Raw genomic sequence first — 27,759 nt, 5'->3', positions numbered from 1 at the left:
TTTTTACCAAATTGCCCCTAAAAACCAGCTGCTTTCAACTTGTTACAGGGTGCTTATTATTTGTGTGTAATAGCATGCTTTAGCTTGATATAAAGTGAGTTTTAATAAATTAAGTTTGGCTGTCTAGTGGAGCATGATGTATTATTGAATTGTAAATGATGACATTTTGCAAGATAAATAACATTTACGCTTTGAATGAATCTCTTAAAGCTTTCCAGGTGAAAAGATTCATACTGAATCCATCAAATTTGTTGATGCACTAATGCATAAATTCATCCGGATTGGGATTTCAATTCATTTTCCAGTCCATTCCACTCATATTACAGAGACAAAATAATACCCAAAACCTTTTTTTTCTTCTTTTTTTCTTTTTTAAATTATAGGCTTTATTTAACTGCCAAAATGTCAAGCATGTTTCTACATAAATAACAACCACGAGAATCAACGTACATGGCTACATGGAGCTGATGAAATCTCTGGATGTGACATCACAATGTACTTGGTCATTTGTGGAACAAAGACAGTGCAGCTCTTTTGTCTTAAAAATAAAGGAGGAGAAATGAATCAACCTGAACCGTTTGAAGATGACTTTTGGATAGCTATTGTGTTGTACGCGAGCGTAGACCACCCTGCTATTTACAGAACGCAAGTAAAAGTCACAAAAAACCAAACAGTCTGGGAATAAGGAAAATACAGTTGATAAAAAGCCATATTGTATGCATTTTAACAAAATATACAAAATCTAAAACTAAAACATGATAACATATAAGTAATTTGGGGGGAAAAGCTCAATTCATGCAGCCCATTGGCTGGCGTGTCAATGAAAATGCATAGACTCTGTCCATCGAGGAAATAATTCAACATCGTGAGCACACTCTTGTGCTTCCTACAGACACTAAAAGATTCCTTTGATCGTGCTCTTGTAGCATTGTGACTCTCAAACGCTTAAATAAATTTTCCCCAGCTATATAACCCTTGCAATGCATAAATTATGTCTAACATCACACCACGCGACGCACCAGTTACTGAAAGCGGACTCTTACGGCAGTGGCTGTGACTGCTGAGTCAACTAAAACTTGATTCTTTATGTGCCCTTGAAACTCTACAACCTCCCTTACTAAGATTATATAGGATCAGAACCGTCCCTAGGTATGTTCTGTTTTCTGTTGTGTAACAGACTTGTTCTCAGTTGTTCACTGATCTAACCAGTGTTGGTTTTAATTGGGGGTTCAACACAAAGACTTGTTGGTGTCATCATTCTTACACCCGAACATTTCATGAAGATTTACAGTTGTCAAACACATCATTACCAATATCTCAAGATCCACAGTAGGTGACAGCTTCCCAGCACGATGCTGTTTTAATAAGCTAGATATGCTTCGGGGTCTGTGGGAGTTATAAACAGGTGAAATTTAAGTGTAGCTTTCGTTTTCACTCTGTGTGTGGAAAAGCTGAGGAGGGTTTAATCCACAGGCTCGGGGGGAATAATTATGTTTACTTTCTTTTTTTAGTGAGTATTCCTTCAAGGCACTGGATAAATGGGCCGAATGCGTTTTGTATGTGTGTTTTAAGTGTTAACAGGGAGATGAGGAAATATTATTCTTAAAAGATGCCAAAAATCACTGTTTTTCTGGGTCCGTATCAGTTGAATCGATTCAATCAACATTAATCAAGGATTTTCTGTTATTTATACTACATTAATCAACATTTCTCACCTTCAAACAAAGTACTGACTTTCTTATTAAAAGATACCAATGCTAGTTTGACGCCACCTAATATTTTTAGAGAAACTACTTATTAGCTATTTGACTCGAAAACCTGGCTAGCTTATCGAAAACAAGCATTTCCCAAGTTCTCTTTTCCAATTCAGTTTTTTGAACAGTCAATTTAGTTTTTTGTTCCAAACGTCGAGACTTATTTTATTCTCAATAAATTAAATGGAGACCAAATTCAGTGCAACCTGTTTGTTTGTTTCCCTCTCAAGCCCCTTTAAAACGGCTTACGCCTCTCCTACCCACACCACAGTATTTCCCAAGGGAACGTCGGTGATCTCACAGTTGAGTTTATCCAGCCGCCCATCCAGTATAAACAGGGACCTTTGAGACGGGGTCATGAGATACTGTCCGAACAGCCCGCTGCCAGTCATGACCCTGTTCTGGCGGTTCCAAGGCCACTGAGCAGCCGGCGTGGGCTGCTTTAGGCTCTTGATCATTTTGACTTTACCGGTGCTGAGCTCCACAAAAAGAGCATCCGTCTGGTGGCCCGAGCTGCCGAACACGTTATACTGGTTAGCCTCGGTGAACGAGGGCATGAAGGCCAGATCGGACAGGTGCAGGTTGGTGTGAATGTCAAAGGGTTGGCCGATCTCACCCCGCACGGACACATGCTGCAAGCGCATGAGCCCATCACGGTCGTCCACACTCACTAAATAGTGGCCATCAGGAGAGACATAAGGTGTGCCACTCACATCCCCATTTGGACCGATGACATTGTCTGTTACGCTATCGATGATTAATTGTGGCCGTACCGCACCTGTTGAGTCTGGCCGACAGTTGACGAAGTAGTATCCGCCCAGGTGTGTGTAGGCAAGGGATTGTGGGATGCAGTCGTACTGCTGTAGACTAATGTTTTTCACATAGGAGGTGGTTTCCAAATTGATCTTATGAAGAGCTGGTTCATTCTTGTGGAGGATGATACCAAACCTATTAAAGAAAAAATATGCGTTAGACGATATCAGTTTCTGTCAAGCAAAACATTAATTCAACACACCTTTTATATGTTTCTTTGTCAGAACAAGCTCACCAGGGTTTTGTAGCATTCAGAATTAAATTATGCTGTCATTAATTACTCACCTTAATGTCGTTCCTACCATGGCGTACTACCACGATTAAGGTACAGAAACTTTGCAAGGAGATCGTTAAAATAATCCACTTGACATCACGAATTGTCGAATGAAGTCGTTATTTTTCTCTTTGTGCATAAAAGTATTCCCATAGCTTCGAACAAATTACGGTGAACGACTGATGTCACATGGATTATTTTACTGATGTCCTTGCTAGGTTTCTTGACCTTGATCATGGTAGCACCATTGCTGTCTATGGGAGGGTCAGAGAGCTCTCAGATTTGATCAACAATATCTTAAATTTGTGTTCTGAATATGAATGAAGGTCATAAGACCTTCATACGGGTTTGGAACGGCATGAGGGTGAGTAATTAATGACAGAATTTTCATTTTTGGGTTTCATTTTTCATTTGAATTAAAACTTATTTAATGATAATAAAAATAAATCATTTTGAAATAGTTATAATTTTGAACAATGTATGAATATTTACATATATTTAATAAATTAATTTTCATTGTATGGACCACAATATTACAAAATTGACTTTGAAATCCTCATATGTCAATATATAATCAATTAAATTTTATGCCAATATTTATTCTTATTTTTTTTGTAGTATATAATTTTATATACATATGAAACAATGTGGCAGACACAGTGCAGTGCTTGATGACAAAATTAAAATCTCATTTTGAGAGTATTGTCTAATCATTTGGGAAACAATATTCTGCAAGCATGAATAGACATAATTAGTCAAACTAAAGATGAAATCATTTTTATTTTGTTGAATTTTTTTTCACATATTCCTCTACTACACAACTCATAAATTGATAGAAAGCCAGTTCTTAAATTCTGACTTTTACCCAACCCTGAAGCTTTGTAATTATTAAGGATCTGTATCGGTGAAATAAAAGCTCCAATCCCAAGTTAAAGTGTCCCTGGAACTGGATCTAACTCCACTGCGCACTTGAGTAATGTTGCCCTGAGGGCACTGCGCTTGCAATTAATGAAGTGTAAGTTGCTTTGGATAAGAAGTAGCTGTCACACCGAAAGTAACAAACGAAGCTTCTGAGTGAATAAACCCAGAGTGCAGGTTCAAGTCTAATGAGGAAGATCCAAAATCTTTAAGGGAGAGAAAGAATTCAATGTCACATCTCTGTTCATCAGTCCATGCTAAATATCCTCTGCCAGATGTCTGGTTTCATAATTAAAAAATTAAAAATTAAATTAAAAATTAAAAGATTAATCATCCACACTTTGTCTCATTCATTGAGAAATCCAAAGAGCCCAATTATTGGCTATAAAACATTCTCAGAAGAACCAAGAACAAATGAAGTTGGTGAGGGAAATAAAGGATCTGACAAAGCCCAATTAAATCTGCATTCTCTCAAATCAATTCTAGCACAGACTTCAAACCCTGACATCCATCTTCTTTTATGCACTCGAGAATGAGGCCGCTGCCTGTGTCTGGCCAAAAGACCAAGTCTGCTGTGGACCAATGGGACAGATTATCACCGCCCGTGATGAGCTCCATCAGCTGGCAGCCGGTGTCCGTCTATTAGCTACAGGCCAGGCTGTTTTGGCTGTGACGATATGCTCGGGGCTTAATTTCTAAATTATGAGGTCCCGGAAGAAGGTGTAACCGGTCCTTTGCTGACCGCTGCTACTATCATCTGCGTTGTGTGTAAGAAGGCTCAGGACACTTTCACTTGTGTTCACCAAAAGAGGATTTATTGACAGCCACGCCCAGCATTGACTTCACTCCGTCTGTGGATTAACATGAATAAAGTTCATATCTCTCTCTCTCAGGGGCATTCCATAAAGACAATCCTCTCACCAGCATATACAATGCGAACTCATTTTAACAATTGAGTGTAACAATTGAGAAAAACACCGTTAACACTGAACCCTTATAGTATTAACATGAATATAGAAGAAAAATGAACAAAAGTGAAATACCTGTGGATTAACATGAATAAAGTTCATATCTCTCTCTCTCAGGGGCATTCCATAAAGACAATCCTGAATGATATAATATTTATTAGCTAATTAATGACTCAAAACCATGCCAATATCATATCATCCGGCCCACATGATATAACTTAACATTCTTAATCCACTCGCGCATAAAACTTATAACAGAACACAGCATATAGTCTCAGTAGTATTTACAATAGAATATTTAGTCGATTTATTCACTTTGCAACCCTAATTGACTCATAAAATTAAGAGCTCTGACAACAGCTTACCTCTCACCAGCATATACAATGCGAACTGATGAGAAGCGCGCACTCACTTGAAAATGGCGTCAATAGGGCGCCAGCAGAAATTTTCAAAATAAAAGTCTCTAAACATTGAACAGCAGAATCGACCAATATTGCTCGAAGGAAAACAGAAATAAATCAATAATACAATAACAAATAAACCTGTAAGACAATAAAAAGGATTTTAGTGAAAAACAATGTGCTACATTCAAATTGTATTCACTATAACTCGTTACATTCACCCCTTCCGGATTTCACTAAAATCCGAATTGAATCCAAATCACCTGGTACAGGTCCACAATGAAACACTCATTAATTCAACTTGTGAGTTACCCACTAATGGGTCAAGAAAAACCTCAGGATGATCAAGCCTAAGATCATCTTGGAACATTACGATGCCTGGTACACCATAATATGATCTGCCCCTTATATCTCTTGTTTGGAGTCAATATGTCTCTTCATCACATAAAACAAAATACATCAGAATACTCCTTAAAACAGAGAAAGAAATGACCCAGATCTCTTTTTCAAATGATTTCCTACACCTTGCAGGTTAAAGGGCTTCTGAACCATTGACTCAATTAATCTGTTCACTTTCTTAACAACTCTACCTGCCCTTGTCCTAACACCCTGAACATCAGGAGCTGGAACTTGGGTGTCAGTGTCAGGTTGAATGTCAGTCTGAACTTGTGTATCTGTGTCACAGTCAGGATTAATGTCAATAGAAGTCAAATTGGATTCATCTCCACTCTGAGGAAGATTTCTGTCACTACCCTCTTCAGACTGTGACTGATCACTGGACTTCCTTTCATCCGAACTGTAATGGTCTGTGCTCATGGTTTCCTCAATGTCAAAGGTCTGGACTAGATGACTTTCAGATTCATTGACTACAGGTCTTTCAGACTCATGGACTCTTTCCTCCAGGTCCGATGGATCGAAGTCTTCGACGCCAAACTCACTCCTGACACTGTGTGTCTCATCCTCTGACTCTCCCGCAGAAAGCAGGATGCATCCCTCCTCATCAGACGACTCAACAGGTAGGAAACTAATGTCCAACATCAAATTCCTGTGCACTATCCTCACCTTTCCCTTCTCATCCTTGAGTTTGTAAGTATGTGTCTGCAGGTTCCTGTCCACTATGGTGTACACTACAGGGTCCCATTTATCTGCTAGTTTCCTCTTTCCTCTTTCTCCTTTATTCGCTACTAGCACACGATCCCCAATATCCAGACATGTCCCTCTGACTTTCTTGTTGTAACCCTTTGCTTGTTTCCTCTGCTCTTTTTCAGAATGTCGCTGCGCGATCTCAGCCGCTTCATGGAGGTACGACATCAACGACTTCAGGTAAGTACCATGATCAACAACTACAGGGTCATGCAGCACCTGTCTGAACATAACATCCACCGGCAATCTTGGTACACGACCAAACATAAGCTGAAACGGGGCGTATCCTGTCGTTTCATGGACTGTGGCATTGTAGGCAAAGGTCAACGTTTGTATTTGCTCTGGCCATTTGTGCTTCTCTTTCAGAGGCAAGGTTCGGAGCATACTACCTAAAGTTCGATTAAACCTCTCTACTCCTCCGTTTCCCATGGGGTGGTAAGCGGTGGTGTGAGACTTAGCAACTCCTGATAGTTTTAACAACTCTGCTAGAAGTGCGCTTTCGAAGTTGGCTCCCTGATCAGTGTGGATGCGACTCGGGAATCCGTACACACAGAATACACGGTCCCACAGCTTCCTTGCAACTTGTCTTGCCGACTGATTCGCACAAGGGAAGGCGTGAGCCAACTTTGTGAAATGGTCTGTCACAACAAGCACGTCCACAGAGCGTTTCTTCCCATCCTCCGCAGTCCAGAAATCCAGACATACCAGCTCCATGGGCATAGAGGTCTTAATACTTTCAAGTGGGGCTCGTGCAGATGGTTCTGGAGCCTTAGCTAGGATGCATCTTTGACAGCACTTGATGTATTCACAAACATCTTTCCCCATTCCCGGCCAGAAGAACCGTTGGCGGGCTAGATGAATGGTTCTTGCTTGCCCTTGATGACCCACTAAATCATGCACACCCTTTAAAGCTTGACCCTTGAGGCTAGAGGGTAAGACCAGCTGATAGCGCTTTTGTTTACTGTGTGGATCCTGTGTTACTCGGTACAGTATTCCATCCTTAATCTTAAGTTTGTCCCATTGTTTGAAGAGAGTTAGGGTCCTGGAACTCATGTTGGCCTTTTCTCGCCTTGATGGTTGACGCTTTAAGTTCATGAAGAAGGTCACTCTTGAAATGCCTGAATCCGCCTCTTGCATTTCGCGAATTTCATCTGCAGCGATCGTAGGAAGGGTATCAGCACCAGCTGGTACTAGATCTTGATAAGACTGAATTAATTGCACAGCTCTTGCTTTTGATGTTTCTTCCCACTGATCATGTAAACTTAAGCAGGCTTTGACAATGGTGCTGTCAAAGGGAGAGGCAAGACAGGACTGAAAGCAGATCTGTAAGTTCTGAGCTCCTTGACGAAAAGCGTCCCGAACTCCATCTCCATCAACCTCTTCAGCCTCCACAAGCAAATCACGATAGCGCTCTCTCATAAGCCTGCTGCTCACAGTCTTGACAAAAGGGTCTCTACTCAGAGCATCCGCCACTATGTTTTTCGTCCCTGCTATATGCTTCAGCTCAAAAGTGTAAGCTGCCAGTTTGGACACCCAACGTTGCTCACAAGCGTCGAGTTTTGCCTTGGACATCACGTACGTGAGCGGATTGTTGTCTGTCCAGACAGTAAATGTTTGGCCTTTCAACCAATGACTAAATTTCTCGCATACGCTCCATTTAAGTGCCAGAAACTCGAGCTTATGAACTGGATAGTTCCTCTGTGATTTGCTCAGAGTCTTGCTCGCGAATGCAATTGGACGAGCTCGCTCTTCGCCTGCAGGCACCTGAGATAATACAGCTCCCAAACCGTCCAATGAAGCGTCGATTGCAAGAATCAGAGGTCGAGTGAAGTCAGGATGTGCCAGAACCACACTTTGTAGCAGACTCTCCTTGAGACTAAATAATGCATGATCGCATTCCTTCGTCCAATCCATGGGTTTGAGCTTCCTATAAGTTCCTGCTTTAATATCTCCCTTAATTCCTTTCTTCCTTCTCTGCCCAGCCGTGAGAGCAAAGAGTGACTTTGCCAAAGAAGAACATCCAGGAATGAAATGTTGGTAATAAAGGATCATACCAAGGACTGATTTAATTCTTTGAACTGATGGAGTACATCTGTCATCTTCCATCAGATCAAATTTGGAGAGCTTTGAGATTACCTCAACTTTAGCAGGATCTACAGAAACTCCATCCCTGTCTATGATGTGACCTAGGAACTTTACAGAGGTTCTCAATAGATGACATTTCTTAGGGCTCAACTTAAGGTTGTACTGCCTCAAACGACTAAACACGATCTCCAGCCTTTCCAATGCCTCTTGCTCACTTGGAGCGAACACCAGAAGATCGTCGAGATAACATAACAAGCTGCTGAAGTTCAAGTCTCCAAAGATGCTTACCATCATCCGCATAAAGGAGGCTGGGCTGTTGCATAGCCCTTGCGGCATCCTATTATACTCGTGCAGCCCTACAGGAGTCGTGAACGCAGTATACTTCTTGTCCTGATGTCAGGTCCATGGTGCTAAAAAGTGTGTTTCCGCCCAGAGCAGCTAAGCAGTCAGACTGGTGTGGAAGTGGATGTGCATCCTTTATCGTTCTTGCATTTAACCATCTAAAATCTGTGCATATCCTCAGACTGCCATCCTTCTTCCACACTAGCACTAACGGAGAAGCATATTCACTTACAGACTTCCTAATTATCCCTTGTTCTTCCATTTGGGACAGAACCTGACGCAATTTTTGGTAGTGTGCAGGTGGCACTCTACGATAAGGGAGTCTGAATGGACGCTCATCCATTAGTCGAATGCGGTGAACGAAGCCCCTTACTTCTCCACAGTCCAAAGCATGCTTGGAAAACACATCATTGTATCTCTCCAGTAATTGGACTAACTTCTCTTTTGTCTCATGGCTGACAGAACACGTTTGCATGTCAAGATCAGCAAGACCGACAGTTTCCAGTCGCTGTCTGAAATCAGAGGATGGATTAGGTAAGCACTGACTCTCCTTCCCAAACATCTCAGCTCGACTCAGTCCCTGGAAAAGTTCGAAATCCTCCACGGCAACACATGGCGATACGTCTGCCAATTTACGATTTCTCTTGAGAGTGATTGGCTTGTCAGAGACGTTGGTGACTTTTACAGGAACCCAGCGATCACCCCATAATGGCGTAACAACTCGCCCGATCATGATATCTCGTGACACAGACCTTGAAGTCGTTGGTTCCACTACAACTGTGCTTCCTGGTGACATGGGGACATTTTTTGGCAACTTTCCCCAGACAAGGTGCTCCTGCCTTGCTAAGAGGGTGACAGACTGCTGTAACTTGATGGTTCCCACCTTGTCTGGCAACTCTGAGCCCTTCCACCGACACGTGTTGGCCATAACATCAAGGAACTGCTCACATCCTGCCATCGGCTCCACTGTCTGATTAGAAACGAGTCGCCAATAATCACTGTCCCCTTTCATGCGATGTGCGAGGTATTTGATCACATTTGTGCCAATGATTAGATCATCCTGCTGGCCGGGTACAACGAGAATCGGCACTAGACAGCTCTCTCCATAAATTTTCAATTCAACCTCATACATACACTTCGGCCTTGTAACTTTACCCCCGCACCCTACTAGAATGACTTCGTGATGAAGAGGTGTGGGAGGAGGCAATACATCCTCATTTAACATCCTCTTTTCTGCTTTGTCACTAAAGGTGCAGGCCATGGACCCTGTATCAAGCATTCCCTTCATTGAAAACAAATTATTTACACTGACTGGCGCATAGAACAATTCATCAAATGCCTCAACTGCCTGGACATTTTGTGCTATCACTTTGGCTCCAGTGGGAGCCTGTGCACATGCATTTTCATAAAAGTGATGGAGATCAACACTCTCTAGGGGTTCTTCGCTTGTGCCCACGCATCCCCCTTCCAAACGTGAGCCATCTAGTTTAAACCTGAAGAGTCCCTGAATGGTGCCGGACCAGGTCTCGACCTGTCACAGTCTCTCTTACTATGCCCAGGTTGAAAGCACTCAAAGCACAGATGTTCTCGCCGACAATGCGTTACAGTGGAGTGATCTGGAGATCTGCATACTCTACAGAGCTTGCCTTTGGGCTGGTGAGACGGCCTTTGGACATTTTTAGACAGTGCACGATCAAGAAGATTAATCAAAGTTCTCATACAATTGTCATCACTATCTATAGTGTGTGCAGTACTGATTGGATTACACTCACGTGGCTCTATTGGAGAGCCAACATCCACTTCATCAACCTCGTGTGATGTCTGAGCATGAGCAATGACATGTCTTGAAATAGAATGACGCTTCGACTTTGTCGATATCTGCTCTTTCAACTCTGTTTGGTACCTGTCAAGCTGTTCTTGTATCTCCTGTGCAGTCCATTTTTCTGGAGCTTTGAAACGGAACACTGAAGCTAGAGTGGAGTCAGGGCAATACTTCACGAACATCATAGCCGCTTCTTGACACGGATCCTCCATTCGTCTTCCAAGTCTCTTTAATGCTTCTTCCGCAAGATCCACTGCTTTATTCAACCGTATCCAGTACTCAACAGGACCTTCTCCTGTTAATGGAACAGTACCATAGAAGTCAGCCAAGGGCATACATGAGTAATTGACATCACTAAAATGTTGTTTCAGAATGTCCATGATAACCTTTGGGTTCTCAACTGGGTTTAAAGCTGAATTACAGCGAAGAGTAACCCTGACGACATCTTTAGCTTTACCCAACAATCTACTTAAAATCTCTTGATGTTGCTCTGCTAATGGTATTCCTCTCTTTCGCAGATAGGTGTCCATCAGCTCCTCCCATTCATGCACGCCAAGCTTGTCCGACGAATCACCACGGTAGACTGGGGGCTCTTTTGCGTCTGACTGCATGACCAATCTCACTCCAGTCAAGTTAAGTGAAGGTATGTCTGAAAATGTCTTAGTGGTATCTATCTCCTGTGCTTGTGCACCTCTATGCTTTCCTTCCCCATAACTAGCTTCTCTTTGAGATATTAACATTGTCTGACCAACTTGTTGAGCGATATGTGCTATCAACCCTTGCCAGTTGGGATCATTTATGTCTGGAACAGCTAAGGGCAAGGTGTCAGCTGTTGGATTGGGAACATTATCAGTTACACGTGTGGAGCACAACACATGAGGCATTCTGTTCACTCTACTCTCCCTTTCAATTGGAGGAACTGGAGTTTCACCAAGAATTCTCCCCCTACCAAACCCCAACCCAGTCATTGTTTCATCAAATTCATCTCCGTTTAAACTAAATGCCATGCTCAGTTTCATACACTAAATAGATCCAACAGAAGATAAGTGTCCGAATAGAATAAACTCAGATTAGAAAAAATCAGTCTGAGAATAATAATCACTTAATGAGGAAATGCACCAGTCGATATAAAAAAAATCCCAGTTTTTTTTTTTTTTTTTTTTTTTACTCCCACAGTTCTTCACTCACAAAACCGTGAACCTCAAAGCAGCATCCCTCGGTGACCCAACTGACGTAGATCGTGAAGCAAATCTTCATCCGGGTCACGGCACCAATGTAACCGGTCCTTTGCTGACCGCTGCTACTATCATCTGCGTTGTGTGTAAGAAGGCTCAGGACACTTTCACTTGTGTTCACCAAAAGAGGATTTATTGACAGCCACGCCCAGCATTGACTTCACTCCGTCTGTGGATTAACATGAATAAAGTTCATATCTCTCTCTCTGCATTCCATAAAGACAATCCTCTCACCAGCATATACAATGCGAACTCATTTTAACAATTGAGTGTAACAATTGAGAAAAACACCGTTAACACTGAACCCTTATAGTATTAACATGAATATAGAAGAAAAATGAACAAAAGTGAAATACCTGTGGATTAACATGAATAAAGTTCATATCTCTCTCTCTCAGGGGCATTCCATAAAGACAATCCTGAATGATATAATATTTATTAGCTAATTAATGACTCAAAACCATGCCAATATCATATCATCCGGCCCACATGATATAACTTAACATTCTTAATCCACTCGCGCATAAAACTTATAACAGAACACAGCATATAGTCTCAGTAGTATTTACAATAGAATATTTAGTCGATTTATTCACTTTGCAACCCTAATTGACTCATAAAATTAAGAGCTCTGACAACAGCTTACCTCTCACCAGCATATACAATGCGAACTGATGAGAAGCGCGCACTCACTTGAAAATGGCGTCAATAGGGCGCCAGCAGAAATTTTCAAAATAAAAGTCTCTAAACATTGAACAGCAGAATCGACCAATATTGCTCGAAGGAAAACAGAAATAAATCAATAATACAATAACAAATAAACCTGTAAGACAATAAAAAGGATTTTAGTGAAAAACAATGTGCTACATTCAAATTGTATTCACTATAACTCGTTACAAAGGCGTGGCGACGGATCTGGCAACTGGGGGGCAAGATCATGGAATATGAATGTAAAAGTGTGTTTTCAATACCTAGTCATATACTTCAATTATAAATAGGATTATTTTGCAAGCCAGAAAAATTCTCTCCTGCTGTGTTAATAAAATAGCTACTCTGTTTGGTTTAAGGGTGAAACTGACCTCAAATTATTTATTAACATTGAAATAATATGAATCATGTATTTGACAAGCTACAATAAAGGTTCTTTCTCTCTTTTTTTTTTTTTTTACTTTTCAAAGTGTTACATTTTTCATACATCGCTCAAACCATTGAGGGGGCTATTTTTGTACTTTCCAAATCACACCTATGTGTCAAAAACAGTGTACATTTATCATCTTAAATGTGTAAGAGTTGAAAAAAATTCTAGAAGAAATAAAAACGTCTCAGGTTACATATGTAACCATGGTTCCCTGAAGGGAACGAGACGCTGCGTCGAAACGCATATGGGAACGCCTTCAGCGTGACCAGGCTCTGAATATGATGTGTAATCAGTCAAACAAGGGCGAGGCGTCATGGGCGGGGTGACGTCATGACCAGGAAGCATATAAGCACGTGCGGCGGAGCCGGCTTCAGCTTCAAGTCATGAAGCAAGCGCTGGCAGGGATGCCGGAAGTGTGGCAACGCGACGCAGCGTCTCGTTCCCTTCAGGGAACCATGGTTACATACGTAACCTGAGACGTTCCCTTCCAGGAACTTCGAGCTGCGTCGAAACGCATATGGGAACGAGATACCAACGCCGCCAGACTGACAAGTCCCTGCCTGGTGTCAGGACGAAAGGACAGAGGAGCCGGGAGTGGCTCGGATGTCGAGGTCATAGAACCTAACGAAAGTCAGGAGCGTGGACCACCCAGCTGCGTTGCAGATGTCCTGCATGGAACACCTGCCCAGAAGGCCTTGGAGGCCGCCACACCTCGGGTTGAGTGTGCTCTGACTCCCACCGGCGGGGGGAGCTCAGAGGCTTCGTATGCCAAAGCCATGGCACCCACAATCCACCTACTAAGAGGACGGCTTCGTAGCAGGAAGACCCCTCTCAGGCGGACCATAGCACACGGGCAGCTGGTCCGCTTTCTCCACAGGGAGGACCTGTGGATGTATGCGTCTAGTGCTCGCACTGGACACATACGGTTGTGCTTCTCCTGGTCTGGCTCCCCGAAGGGAGGAGGACAGAAGGCCTGCAGTACGACCGGCTGTGGAACGACCGATGGGACCTTCGGAACATACCCCACGCGGGGGTAGAGGAATACTTTCGCCGAACCGGGCGCAAAGTGAATAGAGGCCGTAGTCAGGGCCTGAAGGTCACTCACCCTCCTCAGAGAGGTGATAGCCAATAAGAAAACGGTCTTGATAGTGAGGAGTCTCTCAGTTATCTCCTGAATGGGCTCGAAAGGTGCATTGCACAGAGCCTCCAGAACCACAGCCAGATCCCACGTAGGGACGAGATTGTACCGGAGGCCTCAGCCTCAGCGCACCGCGGAGGAAACGTGTAACCAGGGGGTGTCTACCCACTGACTGGCCGCCGGTAAGGGCGTGGTATGACGAAATAGCTGCCACGTAGACCTTAACAGTGTAATGGGTTACCCCTGCGGAGAAACGGGCCTGCAGGAACTCCTGTACAGCACCAACGGGGCAGTTGACTGGGTCGAGCTGGCGGTCCCCGCACCAAGAAGTGAAGAGCCTCCACTTCAAGGCGTACAGTTTCCTCGTAGAGGGAGCTCTGGATTGGAGGATGGTCTCGACAACCTCGGTTGACAGACCGGAAGCTATGAGCTGTGCCCCCTCAGGGGTCACACCAACAGCTTCCATCACTCCGGGCGAGGGTGCACCTCGGTGCCCCCGGCCTGTGAGAGGAGGTCCCTCCTGACGGGCACTTCCCACGGAGTGCCGTCGAGGAGAGATATCAGGTCCGAGAACCATACTCGGCCCGGCCAGAACGGTGCTACTAACAGTAGACTGACCTCGTCCCGGCGCACTCTCGCCAGAACTCCAGGGAGCAGAGCGATCGGGGGGAAGGCATACAGACGGAGCCTCGGCCACGTCTGTACCATAGCGTCCAGTCCCAGAGGAGCTGGAGGGGTCAGCGAGAACCAGAGAGGACATTGTGCTGACTCTTGAGTCGCAAAGAGGTCCACCTGGGCCTGGCCGAAAATACCCCAAATCTGCTTCACCACCTCGGGGTGAAGCCTCCATTCCCCGGGCCTCAGCCCCTGCCTCGACAGGATGTCTGCTCCCACATTGAGATGCCCAGGTATGTGCATAGCTCTCAAAGATAAGAGCTTGCCCTGGGACCACACAAGGATCTGGTGTGCCAGCTTGTACAAGGGGCGCGACCGCAGACCTCCTTGGTGGTTGATGTAAGAGACCACTGCCGTGCTGTCGGTGCGCACCAGCACGTGGTGATCTCTCAGGTCTGGGAGGAAGTGCTTGAGTGCACGGAACACCGCTAACATCTCTAGCCGATTGATATGCCACGTCAGGTGGCAACCTCTCCACAGACCGCGGGCAGGGTGGCCACTCATGACCGCACCCCAACCGGTGAGGGAAGCGTCCGTCGCTAGCGAGACGCGGCGACAAGGAGCTCCCAACACCGGGCCCTGGGACAAGAACCAAGGATTCCTCCACATGTCGAAGGCACGGACACAACGGCGTGACACTTTGACAGCGCGGAGTGAGTTTCCCCTCAGGGAGACCCCCTTGGTCTTGAGCCACCACTGTAGGGGTCTCATGTACAGCAGGCCAGAAGGTATCACGCTGGACGCAGCTGCCATGAGCCCCAGCAGTCTCTGAAACTGCTTGACAGTGAGTGACTGGCCTTCTCGCACTCTCCTGACTGTAGTAAGGATCGACTCGATCCGAGCAGGGGACAATCGTGCCTGCATCGTGGTCGAATCCCACACCACGCCTAGATAAGTGATTCTCAGAACCGGAGAAAGCACACTTTTCTTGGCGTTCAGTCTCAACCCCAGTTCTTTCATGTGGGCGAGAACGACATCTCGATGCCGAACCGCCAACCGCTCTGATTGAGCGAGGATCAACCAATCGTCGATATAATTGAGTATGCGGATGCCCTGAAGCCGCAACGGGGCCAGTGCCGCATCCACACACTTGAAAGTGCGGGGTGAAAGTGCTAGGCCGAAGGGAAGAACCCGATATTGGTACGCTTTGCCCCCAAAGGCGAACCTCAGGAACTTCCTGTGAGAAGGAAGGATGGAAACATGGAAATATGCGTCTTTGAGATCTATCGTGACAAACCAGTCCTCGGACCTGATTTGAGTCACGACCTGCTTGATAGTAGGCATCCTGAACTTCAGCTTTCTGACTGAGCGGTTCAGTAGATGCAGATCCAGTATGGGCCTCAGCCCTCCATCCTTCTTCGAAACAATGAAGTACCGGCTGTAGAAACCGGACTGGGTCTCGTGAGGAGGAACCAACTCGATGGCTTCCTTCCTCAGCAGAGTACCAACTTCCTTTTCTAAAAGCAGAACCTGCCCGGGGCAGACCGCAGTCATAACAACCCCGCAGAACGGCGGGGGTGGCCCGCCGAACTGAATACGATAGCCTCTCGCTACGGTCTGCAGGACCCAAGGAGACACATTCGGCAGCCGCTGCCAGGCTGTCAAATCCTCTACTAAGGGAATCAGTCTCTCGAGACTGACCTCTGGTGCAGCCAGACCGCTGTCTCGAAGCGGCGCACCGGAAGGAGGCACGTGGCCTGGCTGCTGGGGCGAATTTCTCGGCTCTGCGCTGCCGGGCGGACAAACCTGAGAAATATACTCGCTGGGACCGGCTGTGCCCTGGAACAGCGGCAGGGTCAGCAGACAAGTCCCTGGAGGGCACCGAGGGGAGACGGTCACCGTGTGCCCCGGTGTAAGCCGCTCCACCCCAGTAGGGGTCGTCCTCCGTAGTCCTGGGGCTCACCCTTCAGGACCTCTGAACGAACCAGACCCTGCAAGGCAGGACCCAAAGAGACACATTCGGCAGCTCGCTGCCCAATGATCTTCTAAGGGAATCAGTCTCTCGAGACTGACCTCTGGGTTCAGAGAAGCGGCCAGACCGCTGTCTCGATGCGGCGCACCGGAATGAGACGCGTAATCTGGCGGCTGAGGCGAGTTTCTCGGCTCCGCGCTGCCGGGCGGACAAACCTGAGAAATATACTCGCTGGGACCGGCTGTGCCCTGGAACAGCGGCAGGGTCAGCAGACAAGTCCCTGGAGGGCACCGAGGTGAAGTGGTCACCGAGTGCCGCGGTGCAAGCCACTCCACCCCAGTAGGGGTCGCCCTCCGCGGTCCTGGGGCTCGCCCGTCAGGACCTTTTGCGCGAGGAGCTGGTATGCAGAGGAGGCTGCGCCCGCCCAGCAGCCACCTGAGTTTAGAGAGCGCACATACCCTCTGCCCACCAAAGATGTTGTAAGCAGAGCAGGAGCCTTCAAAGGCGATGCCGTAGAGGGAGACAGATAGCTCGCAAGCGTCTGTTCAACCCGCGGCATCGCCGCATACCCGCGCTCTTTCAGTTCCCGCGGGAACGAATGGCCGGGACGAAAAGATTTCACCCGCAATCTCGACACCTCGGTGAGGAGATCGGGGAAAACGGAAGGCTCCTGTGTAGAAGTAGCTCTCTGGGGCGAGAGAGGCGGCGAAACCTCGTCAACGCTCGTCACATCAACCTCCTCGGAGGACGCAGCGTCAAGCCCTCGTCTCGGGGGAAGAGACCGCTTCCGAACCGAGAGACGGGGCGCCAGATCAGGCGCGGGAGGAGATAGGGACATGCCCGTCTGACTCTCGCCAGTCAGATCAGCCTTTTTCTCTTTTTTTTCTCTCTGCAAGCCCCGCGATCGCAGCCGCCGCTCTGCCTTTTTTTTCCTCTCTAATTTAAAGGCAGAAGCGGGACGGCTTTATTCATTTTATGCTTGTGCAAACACTGCAGCTTACAAAGCTCATAGTTATATCATATTGGGGTGACAGAGGCGGCGAAACCTCATGAACGCTCGTCACATCAACCTCCTCAGAGGAAGAGAGACGAAGCATTGAGCCCTCGTCTCGGGGGAAGAGACAGCTTCCACACCGAGAGACGGGGCGCCAGATCTGGCGGATACGGGAGGAGATAAGGACATGCCCGTCTCACACTCGCCAGCCAGATCAGCCTGCGAGCCCCACGAGTGCAGCCGCCGCTCTGCCTCGGCAGCAGCGGGACCGGCACCGCGTGGGGAGCTCGCGAAAGCTCCCTTCTCGAAGAGAGCCCTCCGGGTGCGGAGACCGATTTTGCGTGCTCCGCACCCAGGCAGACCACGCAAAAAACGACTCAAAACGTGGTCTGAAAGCTTCACCCCTGAGCTTGCCCTTGGCTTTGGCATGATACTGAATGCTTTCCACTTAAAACTAGGACAAACAACAGTAAATAAGACTGACACACACAGAGCGCTTCGCTGAATGACAAAAAGCTGAAGCCCGCCGCACGTGCTTATATGCTTCCTGGTCATGACGTCACCCCGCCCGTGACGCCTCGCCCTTGTTTGACTGTTACACATCATATTCAGAGCCTGGTCACGCTGAAGGCGTTCCCATATGCGTTTCGACGCAGCTCGAAGTTCCTGGAAGGGAACTTAGTGATATCGATAGAGGCTAGTAGGATTTTCTGTTATTTATACTACATATTGCAAATTGTGGCAATTATTTGCATCTCAGTATTGTAGTAGGCCTACATTGTAAAACAGTATGCAATAATAACTTGAGTGTAAATTTCAATTTTAATTCAAATTATTATATGGATGCCACCTTATTGGGACAATAAAGTCCTCCCTATACCATCCTAACCCTGAAACTTTATTTTCAACTTTTTGATTATTTCCTTCATTTTTATTGCAAATTGCTTTTTGGTCTCGTACTGTATCGCATATCTTGTCAGTGTGTGCACTTGCTTGGCCATTTTTAGTTGATAAACAGGAAAGTGGGTTCAAGCGCCAGCAGAATGCAGTGTAATGAAATAGTCTTTAAGAGAAGCAGTCTATCAGCGGAAGTTTAAAATCAGCTCTTAAGTGTATTTACTTGTCTCAGTGTTTAGCGCATTTGCCGTTGCTAGGAAACGCCTATTTTTGTTTACTGTGTTGAGAGGTGCTGAAATCGCGTTTGGTCTCGTACTGTATCGCGTATCTTGTCAGTGTGTGCACTTGCTTGGCCATTTTTAGTTGATAAACAGGAAAGTGGGTCCAGCTGAATTGAAATGGTGATTTGTTGGATTGGTATAAAAAAGGTTATTATGTCGCGGCAGTCTTCGTGTGAATCCCTCTTAGTGTGAAGACCAAAGAGTGTAAAGACCATCAACTCTACCGTGCAACTCCACCGGGCAGGGACACCGGCAAGGGATAGAAGTATCGCTTTTTATTTTAGTTTTTTCATTTATATGTTTATTATTGAAATGTTGTTATATGCATGTCAAATTTATTTAATTTCTTTATTTTCTTAAATATGTGGGCATATAGTATTTATAGAGTTGTAACTTTTAGTTTTAGTTACTTTTTCTTATTTGTAAGTCGCTTTGGACAAAAGCGTCTGCTAAATGACAAAAGTAAAGTAAAGTAAAGTAAAGTAAATGTTTTTTTTCTGATGTGATTGGAAATTTGAAAAGAGAAAAAATGTTTGCCAAAAGGCGGATTCGAACCTGGGTCAATCGCGTCAAAAGGAATACACCACACATTTTACTATCTGCGCCACTGGAATTGGCTACTAATTACTTTCTTTTGTAATGTTGACAAAGCCAATCACACGTTGGTGGGCGGAGTTAGTATAAATAGCCTCTGCCAACAAGGCGGGCTATTTGCACTTAGTGTAAACAGACACTCCGAAATAGTTTCAGCAGTGTTTCTAGCAGTTTAAATGTCGATCAGACTGACCCGCTTTGTGTGATTTGGATATTCTTCTGCATTTCTTCTGCACAACACATCTACTAAACTTTGCGTTACGATGCATTTATGATGCTAAATAAAAATAATATTTTATTTTTTAGAAATAAATCGTTGTTTACATTTGGTTTTTCGAGTGATTTTCTACCTATGCACAAAGTTTCTTCTTACATTACTTATGTTACTTACATTTCATGGATTAAAAAAAAACACCAAAATGAAAAATTTATTCACACTACAGAAACAAGAAAGGACTGAAAGGTGTGAATTTATTGTAAAATATTGCAATTTATTATTTATTTTTTTCAATTGTGGCTTTTGTTTTTCTGTGTATTAATCTACACGTACCTACATTTTCTCATGAAATTTAAAGTTGCACTTGCAGCCCAATACCTTTGCATACCTTGGAATTTTGTGTGTGTAAAATTTTGGCGGTAAATCCAATGCAACAAAAACATGAATAAAACTATGAAGATGGCAGCTGCCAGTACTCACGAACATACGTCAATGATACAATTCATTGTGGATATGCTTTAAAAAACAGGCCTTTGTGCTATGGGGGTCATTACAATGCTTTCAGCTTTCAGCTTTGTTAAACAGATGTATGTTTGATGCAACCCATGAGGAAACATGCATCACTCAATAATGATTACAAACAGGTTTTTTAGTGCTAGATATAAAACATTTCTACAGGGGCATGTGAGGATATATCCCCAGAATAGGATATTTAAAGAGTCACATTCATCTATTTGATCTGGCACATGCAGCTCTGTCAAATGGATATCTGCTGCTGATTTCATTACTCTATAAAGTCACTATAGCCTCTACCCATGTGGTCAATATACAACAGGACAGCTCTGTAATTTCATAATAAAAAGACAACTCAAAAAAGGGGTTTTGTAGCATTGTGTATACTTTGTGATTTCTGTGTTTGTTTATGCACTGCAGGGCAATTAATAGAGACACTTTCCTGTTGTAAATTAATGCTGTTTCCCAACTGAACCTTAGGCATCCCAAACAACCATGAACAAACAAAACTAATTTACTCTTTCATGGCGATACTTGCATTTATACAAACTCCAATATTTATCTGACCAACACTTTAGACTGAAAATGTGTAATTAGCATTAGTAAAGGGCTTACTGTACAATTAAAAGAGAAGAAATAAGTAAAGTTATGCTTCTTTTTTTTTTTACTGTTGACATGTAAACATATTTGCCCGCAGGCTGGTTGTGGATAAAAGCATGACAAAGTCAATGAATGCCGTGAATGGGACTCCTGTAGGCTGTTATTTTCCCAGTGTGAAGGTGTGTAAATGCTAAAATAATTTGACAAGCTGACTAAAATGTCACATGCAGTCTCTCTCCTGTACAAATCCCTCTTCAACAGTTCACTGCCACAGGTGAAGTCAAAACATATGAGGCATTTCAAATGAGAAACGAATGAAGTAATTATTGGATCACGGATCACCAAACATTCCTCCTTACAACAGTGTTTTGTACAAATGACACCGATGCCGTTTACCAGTCGCAGATCTTATTATGTCAGCATATTCAGAAAAATAAATATCCTCCTGAGGATTACGCAAGTAAATTCAAATAAATTTACAAGCCACGCTGAGCTCTGTGGTTGATCTGTTTATTATTCATGCGCATTTGTGCGTAAAGTTTGGGTCTAGCATATGCTTATGGTTAGATAAGCACTGATGTAAACAGTATTAATGTAAAAATAGTTCAAAAAATTTAACCTTTTGAGATGTACAAATGTTCACAAATCATTTGAGAGTCAAAGAATAGGTTATCTATTTTATAATCAGTTAACACATTTTTACTGTATTTTTGATCAAATCAATGCAGCCTTGGTGAGCTTATATATTTTTCATGTTTCATGTTTTTTTTTTTTTTTTTATCGGAAAGACATCAATACACACAATTTTTCAAGTCCACATCCACCGACATTAATCTACTCTCCAGGCTGGTTTGTTTATCTGACAAAAATTGCAGATTCGCCATTATGATTGGTCAGATCACCTGTCAATCAAACTCCTGGATAAGGGTCAATTGTGTCAACATGATTTAAATTTTCCATGTCATGCCTGTTAACAGGGGTGCCGCTGGTCGCATTAAAATGACAAAGTATCAGTATAATTTACTGTAACTGATTAATGCAAGCATGAGGTTGACTATTTAGCTTGAGATTGTAGCTTGAAATCCCATTCCAACCATTCTTCAGAAGATTTTTAAACATCCGTAACTCTCTAATGTTGTGTGTAAAAGAGATTTAGTTATTTCAGAGGCTGTCAATACACTTTATATAAAAATACCTTTGAGATCAGCATGTCTGGTCTTGATCTGAGAGTGTTTTTTCTTACATAATCACTCTCTCAATCTTTATCTTATTCCCTTTAGATCAATGACATAATTCCTCAAACATCTTACATAACGGCGTTTACAAAGAAACACAACATCTCCTTCCAAAAGCTAATGTCGTGTGCTAAAATTCAAACCCGTGCCAAGAGAAGATCAGAGGGCTGTAATACTTTACACTGGTGTTAACCTCTATTTCAGTATAGAGCGCTGATGTTGCACTCTGTTGACTTGGAGCACTGAAACACATTACTCCATCAGAAAGCGGACAGCACCGCTAAATGTCACCAGCCTACTGGGACAGCGCACTAAAAATAGTGCACACACCCTCAACTGAGCGTCCTGCAGTTTATTCAAGAAAAACGAGACTGACACGCTCTGAACTCCAGTGACAAGAACCGAAATTGTAGTGCAGCACGAATCAACTAGCACAGTATTACTGCTAGTAAATATTAGGGCGAAAGCAAACAGCTGGGTTCAGTGACTCGTCTATGAGGAGAGTGTGTATTTTGTGAGTGTGTGTGTGGTATGCGTGTAAGCCGTATTATCTCAGGCCTCGAAAGGATTGAAAATTAAACTGGTCTTTGTGCATTACGCTGTATCCTCTGGATGAACTCTCTATTGTGGGGCTAAGATCATAGCTGTGCTGAGGATCTGCAACTGAACTGCAACAATGTGCCTATTCTCCAAAGCCTTTATTAACACTAATAATAAGAGACACAGGCTGTTTGAACTCCAAAAAGATGTTTACACAGACAAGTAAACAGGATAGATGCTATTGGCATTTACTGATCATGAGATTGAGTTATGATAATATGACCGGATAGCCTTATTAAAATGTTGTGAATATGATTTGATTTGATTAGATTGCAAAGAAACTGTCAATCATTTTGCCTCACAGGGAACTGTAAGTCTATGGCTCTGATCCAAAACCTAGTGAGCAGCCTATGTAGGAGGTATTTTAAGGCATCAAATAAAATTTTCTAATGTTGTGATTCACCTCGCTGCGGTTTGGTTTGGCTCATAGCTTATAACTCTTTAGCAAAGTTTTTTTTCCTACAGAAAAAACACTTCTGGTACTAAGGCCACTGAAAAAGTGGGCTGGCACTGTTGCACTCTATAGAGCGTTCTCACTTATGAGGTTTCTTTTCAGTTAGGATGCTGTGTATGTAGGCAGCAAACAGCAAGATTTTGGAATAGAGCTTAAGTTTTCTTTACGACTGTTACATTGTAATTTTTTTGGTGAACATTTTACATTGTTTGCCACTATTGTCATCAGCAGCGTGACTTGCTCTCTCAATGAAGAAAACAAGTAATCTCTGTAGCGTTTGGAATTGAGTCATTATTTTTTTATATTAGCACGACATGATAGCGTAAGTAAACATCCATCTGCCAACAGGGGACAATAAGAGGATCAGGGCATGCTCAGTAATCTTCAACTCAGATTTTAATCAATTCAAATGAGATTTCCATATCCTAGTCTCCTAGTCTGTTTATTCAGGGTTTAAACTCACATTTCCCTCTCGACTACCTCTAAATCTACTTTCTCATGTGAGTGACTATGAATGCACAAAATGGTTTATTAAGATCTAAATGTCAGTTCCTGAATGCAATTTACACACTATCCGGAACTAGAGCTGTTTTCTCAGGAGTTCTAATCACAGTCAGTACGTGTTCTTACATCGCATATATATATATGGTGGATGTCTTTCTCTCTTTTACCTGATGTGATTGATGGTGAGGCTTATGGGAGGAATGAAGAAATCCTCCACCCTGTCGAAGCGATGGCCAACCGGCTGGGTGTGGATGGTGTGGTGGGACGTGCTACCACTGGCTTGGCTGATCACCTGATGTATGGAAAAGCCACAATAGGAACATGAGTGATCATGCACAGGAACACACACAAGAGGGAGATTTGTGAACTTCTAAATGTCAAAATTCCCCTTGTCTTTGAGGAACTCAATGTATTCTGTCTGTGATTAACCAAAGCTATGCATTATGGGGGACGAGCATGTTCCAATTATGCGATATGGAACCCCACTGAGACCCCTTACTATGCTGGTTCAATTTTACATCACTTGGGAATGCTCCAAAAATGTCAACTAAATTCATCAAAACACACGCTCAGCAGGCCTCGTATACTTGAATAATCAGATGAGAGAAGTAGTTAGGCAGAACATCCCTGTACTCTTGTTGAAGAGCCATCAGGTGGTGATTAGCACTCAGTGATGAATCTGGAATGATTTGACTTACCTGGAGGGTTGGAAAGTTTTTCTCGAGATCTTCCCAGCTCAGGATCCACACCTGGTCATGAGACTTGTCATAGTGCAGCTTCACTGGAACCCGGTCGGTGCTCACAGTCTGTTGATAACAACAGATCAACAGTTTCCATCTGCTTGTCAAACTCAGATACTGTAGTAACATTTAACGACTGAAAATATAGTTTATATAATAGTGTTGGGCAAATCTCATGTTCAAAAAGCCTCATGATCAATTAAAAACATTTAAGTTAAATTAAATTATATCTAATTTATTACATAATTTAATAAATAAACTTTCATACACTGCTGTTTAAATATTTGGTGTCACTTTTCAAAAAAGAAACAAATAATTTTATTCAGCAAGGTCCTGAAAAAAATCGTCTCAGGTTACGTATGTAACCCTGGTTCCCTGAAGGGAACGAGACGCTGCGTCGAAAACGCTAGGGGAACGTCTTCAGCGTGACCTGCGTTCTGAATACATGTGTAATCTGTCCAATGGAAGGGCGAGACGTCATGGGCGGGTGATGTAATTGACCAGGAAGCATAAAAGCATGTGCGGTGGAACCGGCGTTAGCTTCTAGGAATGAAGCAACTGCCGGCAGGGATGCTGGAAGTATGGCCTAGAGACGCAGCGTCTCGTTCCCTTCAGGGAACCAGGGTTACATACGTAACCTGAGACGTTCCCTTCCAGGAACTTGAGCTGTATCGAAAACGCTAGGGGAAGGAGATGCCCACGCCACCAGACTTCCAAGTATCTACCCTGTGTGTATCCCTCAGGAGCACAGCGAGGGCGAGGGAAAAAGGGCGACGAGTGTCTAAAGTGGTCGGACCTGCATCCCAAAGGCCAACTTCTGAGAAGTGAGTCTTGATCCCCAAGAAGAGGGAGAGCAGAGGACTCAAGGCTATGGAATAGCATCCTGGTCCACCACATAGCATAAGCTCTCTGGCCGGAGACCTCAGCCTCTGGAGGAAACATGTACTAGGGGGTGTCTACCCACTGAGAGGCCACCGAGAAGGGCGCGGTAGGCCGATAAAGCTGCCACGTAAACCTTCAGGGTGGAGTGGGTTACCCCCGCGGAGAAACGGGCCTGCAGGAACTCCAGCACTGTACCAATTGGGCAGTTAACTGGGTCGAGATGGAGGTCTCCGCACCATGAAGGGAAAAGTTTCACTTCAGGGCATACAGTTTCCTCGTAGAGGGTGCTCTGGATTGGAGGATGGTCTCAGCAACCTTGGTTGAGAGACCGGAAGCTATGAGCTGTGCCTCCTCAGAGGCCACACCCACAGCTTCCATAACTCCGAGTGGGGGTGAAAGACCCCTGCATGTGCGCGAGAACAACATCTCGATGTTGAATCGCCACTTGCTCTGATTGAGCTAGGATCAACCAATCGTCTATATAGTTGAGTATGCAGATGCCCTGGAGTCGCAAGGGAGCCAGAGCAGCATCCACACACTTCGCAGAAGTGCGGGGAGAGAGTGAAAGGCCAAAAGGAAGGACCCGATATTGGTATGCTTTGCCCCCAAAAGCAAACCTCAGGAACTTCCTGTGAGAGGGAAGGATGGAGACGTGGAAGTATGCGACTTTTAGATCTATCGTGACAAACCAGTCCTCGGACTTGATCTGAGACACGACCTGATTGAGAGTGAGCATCCTGAACTTCAGTCGCATGACTGAGCAATTCAACTGACGCAGATCTAAAATGGGACGCAACCCTCCATCCTTCTTTGGAACAATGAAGTACCGGCTGTAGAACCCGGACTCTCTTTCGTGAGGAGGGACCACCTCGATGACCTCCTTCCTCAAGAGTGTGTCTACTTCCTGTTCCATGACCAGAGCCTGCTCGGGGCCCACCAACATGGGAATCACCCTGTTGAAAGGCAGCGGCAGAGTGCCGAACTGAATACGATAGCCTTTCTCTACAGTACGCAGGACCCGCTGAGACACATTGGCAGTAGTTTCCACGCTGCCAGATGGTCTACTAAGGGAACCAGTCTCTCGAGACTGGCTTCTGATGTCCTGAAGCGGAGGACCGGCAGGAGATGGCCGAACCAGGAGCTCTAGAGACCCCCGCAGGGGTAGTGAGCTTCTCAGCTCCACTACACTTCTGGGCGGAAGTAACTGAGAGAAGCGCTCGCTGGAGCCAGCTGCACCCTGGAACTCTGGCAGGGTTGACAGACTGATCTCCTGAGGGCACTGAGGAGAGATGGACACTGTGTAATGCGGTGTAACCTGCTCTTCCCCAGAGGGGCCTGCCCTCATAAGTCCTGGGCCATAGCATCAGGAGTGCCTCAGCTGAAGCCTCCTATTGAAACGATGGTCCTCAGACCCGCATAATTTCTAGGAAGCCTGAGGAAGGCTGATAGAACCAGAGCCTGCTCAGGCAAGACCCAATGAGACACGCTTGGCATGGGCTCCCACATCGCCAAGTGTCTACTGAGGGAACCAGTCTCTCGAGACTGGCCTCTGGTGTACCTAGAGCTGCTGGCTCGGTGCCCTGAAGCAGAGGAACGGCAGGAGATGGCAGAACCAGGAGCTCTAGAGACCCCCGCAGGGGTGGCGAGCTTCTCATCTCCGCTACACTTCGGGGCGGAAGTAATTGAGGGCACTGGGGGGAGACGGACACCGTATAATGAGGTGTAGCCCGCTCTACCCCAGAGGGGCCTGCCCTCGTAAGCCCTGAGCCACACTCGTCAGGGCTTCTTGGCAGAGGACCTCTTAGACTAAAGTACGGTCCGCAGATGTGCGTGTAGCAACGCTCTGTTTTGTGCCTCTCTGTATGAAGAGCTGGCACAAGGCCTGCCTAGCAGCCCCCAGAGCTAGAGATCGGCGAGGGAGGAACCGCTGGAACGCCGCCGCTTGTATACGGGCCTCCTGGTACCTCCTGGTACCTGCCGAACAGGCCAGAAGGTGCAAGCGGGGCGTCTCCTTCATGTCAAATAGGGCTTTCAACCACAGAGGCCAGCGATTCCACGGAGCTCAGAAATAGTAGATTTGAGCTTCTATCTCTCATCTAGCTCTTTAAGCAGGTACGTCGGCTTGGTACGCCTGTAACACCGCCATGGTGTGCAGACACGCACCAACCTGACCTGCAACCGCATACCGCTTGCCCACCATTGCTGAAGTTGTGCGCAGCATTTGGTGGGTGAGGTCGGAGCCTTCAGAGACGACACCTCGGCAACGCGTGAGAGCGGGCGCTGGATCTGATGGGAAAGGAAGAAGATAGGGGTTCGCCCGTCTTCATTCCCTCCACGCGATTCCCATGAACGCAGCTGCCGCTCCACCTTTTTTTCTTTTACTTCGGCAGAAGCGGGACCGGCACCGTGAGGAATGCTAGTGAAAGCTCACTTCTCAAAGAGAGCCTTCCGAGGCAGTGACAAACGCTCACAAAGCGGGCGGTCAGCTCCCTCGAGAACTGACTCTGCGTGTTCTGCTCTCAAGCAGACCACACACGGACTGTGTGTATACCCAGAAGTGATGTAACGTTTTCAGGGAGGAACATACAGCCTGTAATGCGATCTGCTCTCGCCCAAGTGCTTCTTGCACA

At 45.1% G+C, this 27,759-nt stretch overlaps 1 protein-coding gene across 3 annotated transcripts in view; it reads right to left on the bottom strand.

Moving 5' to 3' along the window:
- Positions 1-374: 374 nt before the first annotated feature.
- The window catches only part of LOC306853166 (follistatin-related protein 5-like), a 141,814-nt gene continuing 114,429 nt past the window's right edge, over positions 375-27,759 (bottom strand). For all 3 annotated transcript variants that reach the window (XM_079390372.1, XM_079390371.1, XM_079390373.1), the window contains 3 exons: positions 24,206-24,313; positions 23,675-23,799; positions 375-2,702 (listed from right to left, as the gene is read on the bottom strand). In XM_079390372.1, the coding sequence (XP_079246498.1) occupies positions 2,000-2,702; positions 23,675-23,799; positions 24,206-24,313 (936 nt within the window). In that variant the 3' untranslated portion in view covers positions 375-1,999. The remainder of the gene's footprint in view (positions 2,703-23,674; positions 23,800-24,205; positions 24,314-27,759) is intronic.

Source organism: Barbus barbus (assembly GCF_936440315.1).
Source record: "Barbus barbus genome assembly, chromosome: 33".
Classification (NCBI taxonomy): domain Eukaryota; kingdom Metazoa; phylum Chordata; class Actinopteri; order Cypriniformes; family Cyprinidae; genus Barbus; species Barbus barbus.
This window is presented reverse-complemented; position numbering and strand designations above follow the sequence as displayed.